Source organism: Gracilinanus agilis, chromosome 5 (genome assembly GCF_016433145.1).
Source record: "Gracilinanus agilis isolate LMUSP501 chromosome 5, AgileGrace, whole genome shotgun sequence".
NCBI classification, from domain to species: domain Eukaryota; kingdom Metazoa; phylum Chordata; class Mammalia; order Didelphimorphia; family Didelphidae; genus Gracilinanus; species Gracilinanus agilis.
Genome location: NC_058134.1, coordinates 290,202,490 through 290,218,868, shown reverse-complemented (window position 1 = coordinate 290,218,868; position 16,379 = coordinate 290,202,490). Strand labels below are relative to the sequence as shown.

Here is a 16,379-nt window from a genome sequence, read left to right as displayed (position 1 = left end):
CCTGCCCATTAGTGCCACACAAAAATGGAATTGACTTTTGAAGACTACAGATTTTCAAGCAGAAATTGGATGCCCACTTGTTGGGTATGTGATAGGGTAAACTCATGTTCAGTATGGGGTGGATCAGATTGTCTCCATAGTCTTGTCTAACTCTGAAATTCTTTGATTCCCCCAGAGCCATTAGGTATTTTGCTAAGATCCAGGAGGAGAGCAGTAACTTTGTGCTTTGGAGGAGTGGGTTTATTTTTACCCCCTCTGCCTCCTTTAAGCATGGAGAACTTGCTTGATTCATCTCCATTTTACCTGGAGAGTGAGTCTTGCCCTCTTTCATTTCCAGGAAACTCGGGAGTTAGAAGGCAGTGCCAGCATTCCCCATCCTCCAAGATACTCTCAGCCACTGAATGCCACCTGTAATGTTCATAGTGCCTGGAGGACTAAGACTCTTTTTCACATAAAGAAGACCATAGCAAAGTCAGGAGAGAAAAAAGAAAGAAGGCTGTGGTCTGAGTGCAACTCAGCAGTATGATTAATGCTGCTGCTAGGAGCTGCTTGTTTGGTAGCTCCAAAGCCATAAATGGCTCTTGTTTCTTTTGCAGGCCTTCGAGGACATCTATATTGAGCAGAGGAAAACCATCCGAACCATCCTGGAATATGCAGACAAGGTCTTTACTTACATCTTCATCCTGGAGATGTTGCTCAAGTGGACGGCTTATGGCTTTGTCAAGTTCTTCACCAATGCCTGGTGCTGGCTGGACTTCCTCATTGTGGCTGTACGTGTCCCACTTACTACTTCCCACACTTTCTAGCAAAGAAATAGAAACAGGGAAAACATACCATCTGAACTCTTCCTGGGAGGGTCTCCTAGGGCCAGGCTAGAGAGTGGAGTTACAATATAAGGGTGGGGGAAGGGGCTGGACTTTCAAGGGACAAAGTCTCCCAAATGGTGGGTTGGGGCTGTCATGAACTTCATAAAACTGAAAATGCTCTGGGCACAAGTCAACTAACCCTTCCCTCCAATTTGTTTGGCATTGAAAGGGTCTGTGAAGCAGCAGTTTGGGGCTGGGAATTGCAGCTGTTGGTCTTAGAAATCTGGGGCTAGAAAGCAGCCCAATGGTGAACATAGTGGCAAACAGGATCGGTTCCATTGGACTTTTCATTCCACATCAGCATGAAGTCTCTCATTCTCTGGTATTAGGAGGAAGGGGAGGGAGCAAACTTAGAATAGGGAAGAGGGTAGCAGAAAAGAGTTCTCATTGCCAGGCCCAGACACCCAGGGGCATTATCCATTTCATTTGAGTCTCTATACCAGGCTCCTCTGATTAATGCAATATATATGAAGAAAGGATAAGTCTTTTCACCAGAAAACAAATTGACCTGTTCTTTTTCCAAAAGGAGAATCTGGGGAATCAGGGGCTAATGAAAAATCCCCGTTTCCCAATACTCAGGTTTTATAAACTGAAGATACCATAGAAACAGGGCCTGGCCTGACTGTTGATGTTTTAAGAACATCCTATTGGAAGGACGATTCTGCTGCCTACTTATGTCCTTCCACATTAAGGGCCAAACATTAGAAGACTTTCTGCACTTCCCACCCCAAGCTTGGAGACCACTTTGGGGAGACAATAAGCATTACCTTGAATGTTATTATTCTGAATGTTTTCTTTCCATTTGAAGGTCACATTGCCTATAACTCTTCCTTAGCACCCTGTTCCTTATTCCTTGTTGGCTTTATTAACAGGGAAAGGATTTTTTCCTGAGTAATAACTGAAGCCTTCTTCTTTCAGCTAAAGCAGCCTTTTAAGAAAAGGGTAAATGGAGATGGCGGAGGGCCCATGGAAAATTCACTTCCTGCCAACTACAGAAAAGTGCCAATGAAGCAAGGCTGTTTAGAGGTTGGGTTGGTACATTTAGCTTGTAGGTCTGATGAGATAGATACTGATGAACCAATTTAGATCTAGACAGAAGCTCATGGAAGTAATTGTCTTAGGAACAAGCCTGGAGATGGGAGCTAGAAACAGGTTTTTTTTCCCCTCATCCTCCACAGCTTCCTTGTACTTGACTCTAGGACCTCTTTCCCAGAAGACTAGTTAGGCTCCATTTTAGCCCCTGATGCTGAAAGCCTAACTCAGGGACATCAGGCTTGTTGCTAGAACTGGGCATAGTGGTAAGTGTAATGGTTTGTTGGGATAAAGGTGCATCAGAGTAAGAAATCAGAAAAAATTTTCAGTGTTCCTTTTTCTCTGGTTCATATATCAGATAATTGAATAATGTGTAGCCCTGCCCTCTTGAAGCAACTACGAAGCTGAAGTAGGATTGCAGTCAACTCAGGTGATCTGCTCTGAGCCACTTTTATTCCAAGCTTTATCTTAAGAAGGACCATGGAGTTTCAGTTCATGTTCTGATTCCTTAGGAATCTTTGAAGCCAATAGGAATTCCCAAATAAGCCTAAGGATGGCCCCCTTTTCTAGCCCTTTAAGGGACCCCTGAAATTAGAGGTTAGAATAAGTTCTTTCTGCTGCCCCAGCCTGCTCTGAATCCACTTTTCTAGGCCATTTTGAGATAAACAGCCTTTTAGTTCAAGGATATATGCTTTGAAGACCACTGATGATCATTACACCCAATAGCTACCTATGGAATACTTTTCATCCTCTACCTCATTGTTCTTTCATTCATTCACTGGTGGAACTTGAATGAATGAGACAATGATTATGTATATGTAGCTGATATACCCAGGACTTGAAGGCTTTGTTGCCATGTTGGCAACAAAGGGAGAACACTGGTAGAGGTGGAGAATCAGGAGAAACTGCATCAAGAGTAGAATGTAGAGGGCAACTAGGTGGATAGGGAACCAGGCCCAGAGACAGGAGGTCCTGGGTTCAAATCTGGCCTCAGATATTTCCTAGCTGTGTGACCTGGGCAAGTCATATAACCCCCCCATTGCTGAGCCTTTACCACTCTTTTGCTTTGGAACCAGTACCCATATTGATTCTAAGATGGAAGGTAAGGATTTAAAAGAAAAAAATGTAGAATGTGGAGCGTGAGCCAAATCTTGAAGGAAGGAAAGAAATTCTACTGGGGAGGAGGAAAGCACCTTCCTAGTATCAGGGCAGCTGCTGGTGTTGGTAAATGCATTTTTATGTGTGAGGAGCAGTAAGAAAGTTAGATTGGCCAGACTATGCAGAAAGTGTAAAAGGGGTGGGGGGATATTATACACTTAGCTGCCAATTTCTAGTTGTAACTGGCAGTGAGAGCTAGAGCTATCACCTTCCTAGCAGGTGTTCTCTTACTTCCCATCTGGCTAGAGAGCTGAAACTCCCTTGGCACATTTCTGCAGAAACCAGCAGGTATAAAGTTGAGGTCCTGCCTCAGTACACTGCCTCTCAAAGGCTCCCCTTGCTTCGAGTGCCAAGCCTCTCCCTCTGCCCTTGCTTTTTTCCAGGAAGTTTTTGTGTCTAAATCTGTTTTCCCCCTGCCATGTTCATTTTATCTAACAGAATTCCTTTCCTCTCTGCCCCCCTCCCAGGCAGTTGTACCAGGAATGCCATATATCTCATTTTAATTAGTTTCTTTTTTAGTGTCATGAGGAAATCCAGGTAACTTCCAAGGTGATTGTTCTCTTTCTACAAGCCAGCCGAATCTCAGGGACACATGTTTGGGATCATTTGTGCTTTGATTCTCAGCTCCACTGGAGACACTTCATCCCATTGCAGTGGGGAGAGTTGGAGTGGAGTTATGTTCCCTTTCTCCACAGAGAACAAACCTGGGATAAGTCAGTAATGCCAGGCTCCAGGCTGGAGATCTTCAGATTGTACCGTCTCCTGAAATTGGTAACCATGGAAACATTCCCATTCAGTAATGTTCACATCAATGTGGAAATCTCTTGGCATCCCCCTTGTCTTCCGGGCATTACATCATCCCCCAGACTCCTCACATGTTTCTTCCTTGATCTCTCACTTTAGGTTTGACCCTCCCTCCCCTTAGTTCCTTATGCCCTCAGGCTAAGTGGCATTCTGCAGATTTCCACCAGCCACCTCAGAGTGGAGGCTTAGAGAATTTTATGTGAGTCTCTCTACTCTCTTTGCCCACTAGTGTCTATCTTTACGGGACTGGCTGGTTGAGTGGCCAAATCTCTCTCAGCAGCAACTGGAGACAAGGCATCTACAGCAGCTTCTGAATCGTTGGTCTTTGTACTTGCCTACCACCTTTCCCCACTAAATTTAGGTGGACATATTTATCTTAGGATTCACCACCCACCCTGATGAGCTGGGTTCTGTGTGCCTTGTATGGGAAGCCACCGCCAAGAGGGGATTGGTAGACTTTTTTTATAAAGATGTGATTAAACTTGACATTGATGGGTCTGCTTTGGTCAGGTACCTTGGTAGGGACAGGACAACCTCAATCAGATGCACACATTAATGTCTCAGAATTCAGTACATAGAGAATGACTGGGGCTTTATCTTCGTATGGAAACACCTGGATAGGCAATATGGATGGGGTTATTAGGCACTGACTGATTGGACTTGACTCACCCCCTTCCAATGGTGATGGTGAAAAGGACAAAGGATTGGTTGGTGCCATCTGGGCCACTGAATCTTGAGCTGACCATATCTATTTTAAAGTCTTTCTGGTGTTGCTGTTTTCAACAATAATATCTTAGATTCCTCCAAAGCCCTAATTCCTCTTTAAGCCCCTTTGGAGCTTGACTTACCTGCCTTGCTAAGATTCTACCTAGAAAGAATACAGGATACAGATTCTCTATGTGCATTCCTTGGAAAACCCTTCAAGGTGGCTTTTAACTTTTGGAAAACCTCCTGGCAGTGTCCTGGAGCTCTGGGAATTCTGGCCTTAAGAAATATGCTTCACTAAATATTTCAGCAACTTAAAAAAATTTTAAATACTTGAGTCTTTATAGCATTGGGGATCTTTATTTCTCCCTACTTCCAGGCCCACCCCATGCCAGTCCTTCACTCTGATTAGTCCTTCTTTAAAAAACCCCCCAACAAAAAACACTTTTTGTTCAATCTAGAGGCATAAGAATTACATATTTAAATGCCAGCAGAATAAGGAAAAGGCAACCAATAAAACTCTGCCTTAAAATGTCACCCTGTCAAAAAATAACAACAGGGGGCAGCTGGGTAGCTCAGTGGATTGAGACCTAGAGACGGGAAGTCCTAGGTTCAAATCTGGCCTCAGACACTTCTCAGCTGTGTGACCCTGGGCAAGTCACTTGACCCCCATTGCCTACCCTTACCACTCTTCTGCCTTGGAGTCAATATACAGTATTGGGTATAATAATAATAATAATAATAATAATAATAATAATAATAATAATAATAATAATAATAATAATAATAATAAATTAAAGATGGCTCTGTATTGTATAAACTGGGATGTTTTTCAGGATCAGCTGAAGAAATATCAGGAAATAATGGTGAATATAGTGTGTAATGTATAACATAATAGTGAATAGAGCAAATTAGGAAATAATAGGGAAAGTATCTTTATGATGGTGAGTAGTGGACCAGTAGTGAACCAGAGTTCCGTTTCCCAGCTCGATGAACTGGGACAAAAAGTCCAGAGACAAATCCAGGACCAGTGCTGTCTTAGGAGTTACCTATACCTCTCTGTCCCATAGTTTCATGTAATTAGAGGCCTTTGGCCAAAGTAGGCATTTGTGTAGGAGCAGTGATTCCCAAAGTGGGCGCTACTCCCCCCTGATGGGTGCTGCAGCGATCCAGGGAGGCGGTGATGGCCACAGGTGCATTTATCTTTCCTATTCATTGCTATTAAAATTTAAAAAAAATTAATTTCCAGGGGGCTAAGTAATATTTTTTCTGGAAAGGGGGCGGTAGGCCAAAAAAGTTTGGGAACCACTGGTGTAGAGCAAGGTAAGTGTGACTGGACTGGAAGAGGTGAGGGAGAGTTTAACCTGGAAGCCCTTAGGAACTATTTTAACCTACGATACAGGGAGGTAGAGCTACCTCATTTTTGCTTCCTTTCCATGTCTAGTCAACTCTTGACTGCTTAGAGACATTTTTCTTCTTGTCTCTTTTATTGTCTGCCTTTTTGGCTATTTCACTGCTCAGTTGTACCTGAAATAACTTGTAATGGGAAAGGCATTGGATCAGGAGTTCCAGGGACTTGGATTCTAGACCTGACTCTTCTGCTGACTGGCTCTGGGGCTCCGAACAAATCATTTCTCTGGGCCTTGGTTTCCAAAGTTGAAGAGATTGGATTAAGTGACCGCTAAATTATTTTCGAATTTTTAAAATTCAGTGATTCTGACAGAACGTAGACCATGAAAATCCTATGGCCTAGATTTCAGAACCTTCAAAAAGGGAGAGTAAAGCTCTTGACTGACTCTGGGGTTGGGGGTTGGAGGAGGTGAATTATGGCTTCAGTTATCCACTTTAACTCTGCATCATGGATAATGAAGAGTTGACTTGCCTGGGAGGAAGCAAGGATGAGCAAGGATTCTATAAGTAGGCCAGGACCCTCTTCAATGATCACTAATCTTTCTGGTCCTTTTTGATTGGGAGTTTTTAGGTCTGATGTGTTGCTTATCTGGTATGTTCTATTCATTCATTTATTAACTCCTCAAACTCTAAAACAAATGGTGTTTTGTCAACTGTTGCCACAGTTACCCCACCACCAGGATTAAGAGAAATTATCCCTACTGGAAAACCAGTGGTGAATGAACTGAGGCGGGGACAGCTGGTGCAGTGTGTGTGTATTTATCTGTATTCTTTCTCATAGGTACCTTTAAATTTGTCTGGCTTAATTTAATGGGAACTTCTGGGACCTGCAGAGACTATAAAGGGCGAGGGTAAGGTTCTTGTCATCTCCTCAGGCTCTTCTCTTTCCAATGGAATTTCCTCCCTCTTTCCCTTCCCCTCCAGCCCCCTTTTTTCCTTTCTGACCCATTTGTGCTGCCTTCTCTCACTTTTCTCTTCCCTCTGTGTGTTTTTTACTTCTGCCTCTCAACCACCTTTCCTTCCAGGTCGTTTGAGTCAAGTTGAAGTAGGCAGCTGGTGCCACCCACCTTCCTGTACCCTGGGGGGCCCAGTCTGTGTTATCAGTGCTAGGGGCTTTATTCTAACCTTCTGGAACCTCTGCTTTCTTTCTTTTTTTTTCCCTTTTTTTTTCTCTTCTGTTTCTGTGTAGGTCTCTTTAGTCAGCCTTATAGCTAATGCCCTGGGCTACTCGGAACTAGGTGCCATAAAGTCCCTTAGGACCCTAAGAGCTTTGAGACCCTTAAGAGCCTTATCACGTTTTGAAGGGATGAGGGTAAGATACTCAGAGCAGCTGATCCTTCTGCATGCCTATGGAAACTGTTTAAGCATGCTAGAACTGATCACACTGGTGGAAAGATCATTTAGAAACGAATTTGTGATACAGCTGCTGACTTTGATCCTCCACTCTTTTATTTCTCCCTTGCATCGACCCCTTAAAAAGGGAAGTTGCATTAAGCCGCCTCATCACATGAGTATTGCCCCTTCCCTCCCCCAACGACAACATGCCATTCACAAAACATGTTAACATTGGCTGATCCCATTTGGCCTGGCTTTCCTTTAGCACTTGAGACGGCTTTCCGGGCTGTTGACTCAATAGGGAGAATCACCAGGTGCAAAGAAGGGGAATTCTAACCCAAAGACTCATTGAAAAGTCTAGGCTTCACTCAGGGAGAGAGCTGTGTAGGGAAACCCTGTGGGGTCAGTGGCCTGGAGTCACTTACAAAGCTATTGAATTCAAGGGGGTTCCTGAAGGCCCAGAACCACAATAACAGGAGTAGAATTGGGGACTGGGTGGAATTCGGCCTGACTGGGAGAAGAGATGGATGGTTCCCTCCCCCCCTCCCCCAATTTAATTCCTCTTATTGCACCTTGTTGTTCTCAGGCCAGTCCAGGTGAGGACTGGCAGCCTTTGTCTGATAGCAAAGCTTTCCTCTTCACCCCTCCTCACTTTGCCCATGCTCTATGGACCCTTGTCCTATCACTGCCAAATTAGCAACAAAACACTATGCAAAGGTCTTGGATATTAGCAAGTCCTCCAGAAATCTCAACTGCCTCCTTCCTCCTGCTTTTGGGGACACCACTTCCAAATCCAAACAATGCAAGTTGCAGTCACCCTACCAACTGAGAAACCAGGCTCCTTCAATTGGGGTGCCTCTTTCTGTTTTTTTTTTCCTTTGGGTTGTTTTTGTTGTTGGCCCCCTCCAAAAAGTTCATTGGGTATTCTAAAATCAAAGACAACTGGGACAACTGATTTTGGGTGGTAGCTGCTGCCCAGCAAATATCAGAGAGGTCTGTTACCCTTCATGAGGCCAAAAAATACTCATATTTCCATTCAAATGTTGAATGCATGCAGGAGAGCAAACCAGAGGATATGTAGAGAATTTTCAGAATTTCTCCAAAAGACCATTTGGGTTGGACTTGCCTTCTGGAATCCAAAAATGAAAATTAAGCTCTTGTAATAGTCTACCTGAAGCAAGCAAACTTGGGAATTCTCTGCCAGTCCAGGGCTTCTGAATTTGCTTCCTGTCCTGGGATCACTGTCTAGTATGCCATGGAGCTCCCTAGAGAGGAACAGGAAGCTCAAGATTTCACTGTGACTTTGTAGAGTTTATTCTGTATCATTTGCGTCAATCTCATTTCCCCACTGTAGCACAGTCACAGTTGGGTGTCCTAAGTGAGTCATCTTGGAATCTGCCATGAACTCATGGAAGGTTCTAGAGGTTTAGCTCTCCTCCAGCCTCTTGGAAGAGAAACTACTCCTGAATGATCAACTTGAAATTCCATGTCTTCCTCCTTTAGACAAGAGAATTTTCAGAAAGTGTGCCTCTACTTCAGTGTTAGGATCAGAATGAGCCTCCATGAGGAGGGGGAATATCCTCACTGTGATGAGTCAGTGTAGCAAGGCGCTAAGCATCCAGAGTCCTCTTCTCAGCTCAGCTCAGAGTCATGGAGAAGTTAGCTAACGATTCCCCCGCTGCTCAAGCTTATTCAGGAAATGTACAAAAACCCTGTTTCTGTATGATGAGTAGTCTGTGGCTTTTCCCAGCCCTGAGACTTCCATTAGAAGCCCCTTCAATCCAGCACATGTCATGTACATGCACATATTTGCCCAATTGACCCACAAGGCCACAGATCCTAGTAGATTGATAACTTCCCTCTTGAATCGGGCTTTGAAGTACATACAGACAGCTAAGGAAAATTGCATCAGTAGAGCATAGTTTTCCTACATTCCACTACCTAAATCCCTAATGGCAAACCTATGACATGCATGTCAGCACTGACATGCATAGCCATTTTCAATGGCATGTGGCCATATGTGGCCGCATACAAAGAAGTATGTTAAACTGTAAATATCGTGAAATTATGGGGGTTTTTTTCAAAGTGACACACCACCCAAGTTATGCTTTGGTGAATTTTGACACACCAAGCTCAAAAGGTTGCCCATCACTGACCTAGATGCTTTTAATCTTTGTCTCGAGTTAGAGGCTTCATTGGCTCCCAGACCAATAACAGCTGGCTCACTCCAGGGTTATCTGAATGGGTTCTTTCATTGACCCTGCCCCCATCTTCTATCTCTTCACTCCTCCTCTCTTCCCTTCTCTCCACCCAATTCTAATCCCTATCCCAAACAAGCATTTCCTTCCCACTAGCTTCCAGGCAAAGTCTGTGAGCTCAGAAGGCTCAAAATGGATTATTGGAGAAAATTTCTTATTGGTGCTATTCTGATGAATGCTAGGACAATGAAACTGCCTGCTAAGGTCATCTCCAAAGATGATGTAAGCAAGTTTGTATACTTTCCCAAAGCTGGGCTTTTAAATGACAAATATCCAGGGTAAGAAACTGTACTGTAAACATATCCCAAAAACATTTGGTTGGTTATCTGAGCTCATATGCTATACAATCCCCATTCCTCTGCACAACCAACTTATCAGGCTAATGCAGCAAAAAAGTGATGCCACTTGAAGAGCCAGGCAGGCTATTTGTGGAAGGAGGAAGGATGGCAAGGACTTGGGCTTATCACACAGTCCCCTGGCAAGTCCCTGGAAAGCAGCTTCCCTGGGCCAGGAGTGAATGCAACCAGTAGACTCTCAGCCAGGCATCAGAGTCCCTCTGTAATAAAGGGAACTTCCAAAATCAAATTTATTCAAGAGTTGTTTTTTTAGGGGGAGTGGGGTTTGTTTGTTTAACTTTGCTTTCTCTTTAAGCCAGAACTTAAGAGATTTCCCCACCACCCCCACCAAAAAAAAATCTTTAAATGTCCTTATCCCTGGATGCACTCACCACCAATGGGCTCCATTGTCACTGTGCTACTTACTTGAAATCAGGGCTCTGAGCCCTACCAAATAGCTCTGCTTCGTTTTCATTTTTGAGAGCAAATAGGTGTTCCCAACCCCATCTGGTGGAAATGGACTTCAATCTCTCTCTCTTTTTCTCTGTCTCTCTCCTTCCTCAAGCCAAATCCAGAAATTTGAAATGCTTGTGCTATTGGCAAAGGAAATCCGCAGTGTAGTTCTTTGCTTTTCTCTCCTCCATAGTAGTCTTCATTCTAAAGATCTTGATGTGTCGCTCAATTCTTGAGGACATAAGACAGTAATGCATGCCTGCACTTTGTCAGTTGTCGATGCACAATCTGCACTGGAAAGCCATGTTCCCTCTGCCAGATGTTATAAATTGATTGACAGGTTGTAGGGATCTATTGAGTATCCACAATGTGCTAAGTACCAACATGAGATTATGGAAATAGTTTTCAGAACTATGATCTATGCTGGGATTTCATTTCATTACCAGCCAGATCTAATCTGTACAGATTTCATCATGGTGTCATCAGCTTAGATAAATAGACTGGCCATAGTTTAGCATAACCTGAATTTGGGTTCAATGTTTATTCATAACACTACCCACATCTAGAGTAGTTTAGGAGAAATGAGAGTTGGATGCCTTCATGAAGACAGAGTACTTTCTTTAAACCAAAGACTGGATGACCACACAGGAACTTTTAGGAAATAAAAGTTCAAATATATTTTAGTGCCTAATTCACTGATCATAGCAAAAAAATGCAAATTAACAAACCAGATCTTATAGGCTAGAAAATCAGAATAAGAAATCAACGTGGTTCTCTGCCCTTTAGAAACTAACACAGTGCAATACAGTGATATTGGATCTTGATTGATGTTGAGATCAATCCAAAACTGACAGATAACATAAAAACTATCTCTATAGGTATCATAGCCCGGCAAGTGATTCCAGAATAGAGAACAACAATTAACAAATTCATAAATTCTCTGTGTATTACCTCTTTTATTCATAAAGCTAACATTAAAATCAGATGGCTTCCTTGATTATTGGTACATGAATATGTGAATAAATGAATGTGTTTATATATTACATTCATATTTGCATTTCATTCAGGTCCAATATATTCTCTCATGCCTCTGATTAAAGGAAAAAGACTTTATAGTATAAGAAAAAGCCTGGTATAGTGGAAAGAGCCCTGGATTCGAATCCCAGTCTCACTCCCTATATAAACCTAGGCAAGTCACTTCTCTTGGCCTCAATTTCCTCATTTCTAAAATGAGAGTTAGATGAGATGGTCTCAGAAGTCTCTTTCAGCCCTAAGTTGAAGACATAAAAAAATAATTAGCCATTAAAATTTAAGTGTGACTGGAAGAGCAATTAAGGAATCAGCCAAAAGTTCTTCCATTCTCTGGACATATTCTGCAGAGGAGATGTATACCCTTGTATAGATTAGATTAGATTAGATTAGATTAGATTAAAGGCAATTCCAAAATATCTTTTTATGAAGTCAGTAGTAAGAAAGAAGCAGTCTTCTAATTGAGATTAAAAAGCAATGTGGTGCCTTTCTAACCTTTTGTTTAGAAGTTCTCTGTCTCAGAGTGTTGTGCTCTTGCACACCAGCCACAAGGTCCTGAATTAGGGCCTGAAGTAACTCTGGAATCTTGATGCAGTTCGTTGTCATTGCCCTTTAGAGGCTGATTAAATCCATTTGGAAAGCATCCAACCCCACACTGCTCCCCTTTTTTGTTTGATTTCCTCCTTGGTTGTTTGTCTGCCAAAGGGTAAACAAGGGCAGGAGGAGGAGGTAAAATGGACATCAAACCTATTTGGTAGTTTTTTAGATGTTCTTGTCTCAAAAAGAAAAGAGGAAAATTTAGTGAGGGGGAAAATTGAAACTATTGGTTAAAATAAGATTTGCACATTATCTGTAGATTTTCATTATCTAGGCTTTCTCTGGCTAGGCTAATTTGACAGTTTGATACCAATGTGAGATTCAAATGACTGAACTAGTCGGTTTGGGAGAGACTCTCTGATCAGAAAAATATTCTCCTCCTAAGTAAGCAATTTGGATAACATAAATTGGAGATACCCAGAACCCACATTTTAATACGAATATCAGGTTGTAATAGAAAGGAGGATATTCCTTCCTTGGACAGAACAGATGGTCCTTCTCAGTTCCATGCTCTGTGGAGAAAGCCTGTCAGATAAGGTGGGGGAAAGAAACCTGGCCCAAGACCAGAGCTAGGTCACTGGTATTCTTTCATGTTAACTGAAAGCAAATCACAACTGGTTTATCTACACTGTGCAACTGGCTCTATTTCCTCTAATGGAGAACTAGGGACAGCAATAGCATTCCTAATGATGATGATGATAGCTGAGATTTAAATGGTACTTACTGAGTGCCAAGCACTGTGCTGAGTCCTTTACAATTAGTATTTCTGTTTTACATATGAGGAAATCAAGGCAAACTGTGGTCAAGTGACTTGCCCAGGGTCCCACAGCTAGTAGCTGAGATCAGAATGACTCAGGTTTTCTTGAACAATAACTAGTATTGGGTAGAGACCAGAGTCTAGGACCCCTGAGTAGCAGCAGTGTTATTTTCTTCTACTATACTTTGAATTCCTCTAGTGAAAAGTGGCATATAAAGTGAAAAAAAATGGCCAGCTACTCTGCAAACTGTAAAATACTAGATAAATGACAGTTATTTTCATCACCTACAGTGTGAGTTGAGGGAAAAGGGCCTAGGAACTGAAAAGTAATGGTTATTTCCTTTTTTTTCTGATTTCTGGGCTTACAATCTACTGATCGCTAACAAATGCCCTTTTTCAATTAGCTGTCAGAGACTCCTGAGAGGGCTTCTTTGGCCTTTAAAAATAAGACTGAAGGAGTTAAGTCAGACTCGGACCAGCCAAGGGACATCAACATCAGACAGGGTAGGGTGTATACTGTCCACTGAACCAGAGGCTGGCTCTCACATACAAATGCAGAAACCATGAAGGAGAAGGCGCCTAAGTGGAAAGCACATGGTTCCAATTTCATTTAACTCCGTTCGGTAGAGGGAATATAGCTTTTTTCCTTGAGCCTGCAAAATATGCATGCTCAGCTATTGCCTGAAATAAGATAACTGGTCTTGCCTAGTCACAAAAAGACTCAATGTATTGTTCACTGATTCACTGTTATCTCCAAAGGGCAGTTCTCTGGTTGATCCTAAGTGATCATACCTTGTTTTACAGTAGGGGAATGTCTATTAAAAGGCAATTGGGGGGGGGGGCTTGGCATTACTCCAGGATTTCCTGGATCTTGCCACATTTTACAAAAGATATGGGATTGGGAAGACTAGACCGAGTGGCCCATCAGCCTAGGCAGTTGCTGCCTGGGAAAAAAGTCTCAGGACAACTTGGGCTGCAGAATTTCTTTGCATTGGAATTATGGCACATTTCATTAAAATGCTCTTGAAGTACAGTTCACAGTCCTGGATAGGTTAAGTCCTCCCTGTGGAACTGTCAGAGTATAAGCCAGTTCAAAAGAAAACATGGTGATCTCCTGACTGAGATAAGCTACACAATATCATTCCCCTCCTGGAAATAAGGAAACGTGCTCTTGGAGCCACCCTCCATGTCTAAGTTCTCTTCCCCCTTTCCAATGCAGGTGGTGGTGAATGCCCTGGTTGGTGCCATCCCCTCCATCATGAATGTTCTGTTGGTGTGCCTGATCTTCTGGCTGATTTTTAGCATCATGGGGGTGAACCTGTTTGCAGGGAAGTACCACTACTGCTTCAACGAAACCTCAGAGTACCGCTTTGAGATAGAGGAAGTCAACAACAAATCAGATTGTGAAGCGCTCATGGACGGCAACTCCACCGAGATCCGGTGGAAGAATGTTAAGATCAATTTTGACAATGTAGGGGCAGGATATCTGGCTCTTCTCCAGGTGGTAAGTTCTGATATTCTTCAATCCTCAGACATTCCCATCTGGGGCTATCCATTGCATGGTTCATAAGGCAAGGCCACGAATGACTTTTCTCAGGTCAAAGCCCAAGCTAAGTTTAGGATTTCAAAAGCCTTCCCAGAGCAAACACCCTGATTCTCTCTCTGCAAGTGTGGTATAGTAGAAAGAGCTCAGAACTTAGACTCAAGAGAGTTCAAATATGGCCTGTGGCACTTACTGGTGGCACCATGAGCAAGTTCTGTAACCTCTATGGCCTTCACTTTCCTTCTCTGGAAAATAGAGGTCTAGTACTTAACCTCAAGCCTGGTTGAGAGGATCCAATGAGCCAGTTGTGTGGAAAGGGTTTTGAAAATATCAGAAAGTGTGAATTCCCAAAGAAATTTCTAACATGGAAGATCTTACTTAAAGGAATCTTTCTCTTATAGCTCAGCAGCATTCTTCTCTTTGCTTAAAAAAAAAAAAGACAGAGGAGAGAGTAGCAAAACAGTGGTTTAAAGAGGGGAGGGAAAAGCTGCCAATTCTCCCTGGACCAGGAGTGCTGGACTGGCAAGAATCAAGACAGATCCAGCAGGGGTGCTGGAGGAGAAGACAGATCATAGTATACATCAGCAGCTGGATTAGAGTCATGCATAGCTTGTACAGATCTATGCCGAGAGTGGAAAATTACGGAGACGGTGTCCTTGCAGATGGGATGTTCTGGAGCCATCACTTAGAATCAGCTTCATGCTGAACCTCAGAGAAAGGGCACAGACACGCTTAAGGAACTTTGACTTGATATGGAATGGACCCATGTTTTATACATGTGTGTACACATATGTGTCATCTATGTGCATGTATACCTAGAGATGTGTGGATAGATATTTTGGTACTTTTTGGTTGCTATAGAATTTCATTCTGCCATACCTGATTTTCTTCCTGTCCCTCAGCTTCTTAACCTTGTCTCATAGCTAGCTTAGCTCTTGACTAGAGACCGAATGGGTAGAGGCAAGGGGGAAGGTTTCTGAGCCCACTGCCTTAGAGGAAGTGTGTTTGTGGAGGAGGAGGGTATTGACTGCTTTTAAGATGTGACTGTGCATTTTTTCAGACCCCATTGTTTATTGGAAAGTATTTTTTTAAACACTTACCTCCTGTCTTAGAATTGATGCTAAGAATTGGTTCTAAGATAGAAGCAGTTGGGTTTAAGTGACTTGCACAGGGACACACAGCTAGGAAGTGTCTGAGGCCAGATTTGAACCTAGGAACTTTGGTCTCCAAGCCTGGCTCTCTATCCACTGAGCTCCCCAGCTGCCCCCAATAGTGTCTTTTTTAATGCCCTTATTTCAGAGACTAAATGCTCCTTGGGGCTCAGGAATATAAGCCAGCTACAGACCTAAACATCCATTGGCACAGCCCTGTGACCCAGCATATTTGCTTCACTGTTAGATTACCCTCAGGTAATTTTTTTTTAGTCTGCCTTTATTCTAGCAAAATACCCCTCTTGTCTAGGTTTTAGACCAAATGAAACCTCTCTTCCTCTCCCAAGTATCAGTGTAGTTCTTTCCCAGACTGTCACTTGGTTATATTTAGTGACTTGAACAAAACCCCTTTGGGAACCATATTAACAAACACTTGGGAAATGTTGCGTCCAAGCCAGAATGTACCTGGACTCCCACAGAACGAGACTCTTCCCTCCTGAGTACTCCCTGAGACTCCAGCCTATTTGGAAATTACCAAAGCCATGGAGCATCTGCTAAGCCTTCCTTCCCCATCCCATCCTGCAGGCTGGGCCGCTGCCTGCACAGTCTAATCTTGGCCTTTGTTTATCAGGCAACCTTCAAAGGCTGGATGGACATCATGTATGCAGCCGTGGATTCCCGAAAGGTAAGGGCAAGGTGGCACAGTACAGCCCCTCTCCATATGAGCAGGAAGCAAGAGGGAGAAAAAAGTAGAATTTGGTGAAAGAAATACAGAAGTGTTTCTGAAAAGGATTCGTGTCTGCAGTCATTTATTATATTCCTTGTTTGTTATGGATCCTGGTTTCCTCCCAAAAGCCCCTCATTCTCCCACGTTAGCACCTGTGATTATTCACCCCTAGAGCTCAAGAGAGTGGTTCCTGCTTGGCCCTGCCAGGTGGGATGCTGG

At 43.0% G+C, this 16,379-nt stretch overlaps 1 protein-coding gene across 9 annotated transcripts in view; it reads left to right on the top strand.

Moving 5' to 3' along the window:
• SCN8A (sodium voltage-gated channel alpha subunit 8) overlaps positions 1-16,379 on the top strand; it is a 133,702-nt gene that overhangs the window by 107,306 nt on the left and 10,017 nt on the right. For 7 of the 9 annotated variants that reach the window (XM_044678706.1, XM_044678700.1, XM_044678702.1 and 4 more), the window contains 4 exons: positions 597-770; positions 7,165-7,287; positions 13,959-14,243; positions 16,065-16,118. In XM_044678706.1, coding sequence (XP_044534641.1) covers positions 597-770; positions 7,165-7,287; positions 13,959-14,243; positions 16,065-16,118 — 636 coding nt within the window. The remainder of the gene's footprint in view (positions 1-596; positions 771-7,164; positions 7,288-13,958; positions 14,244-16,064; positions 16,119-16,379) is intronic. The other 2 variants (XM_044678704.1, XM_044678705.1) reach the window with 1 other exon arrangement.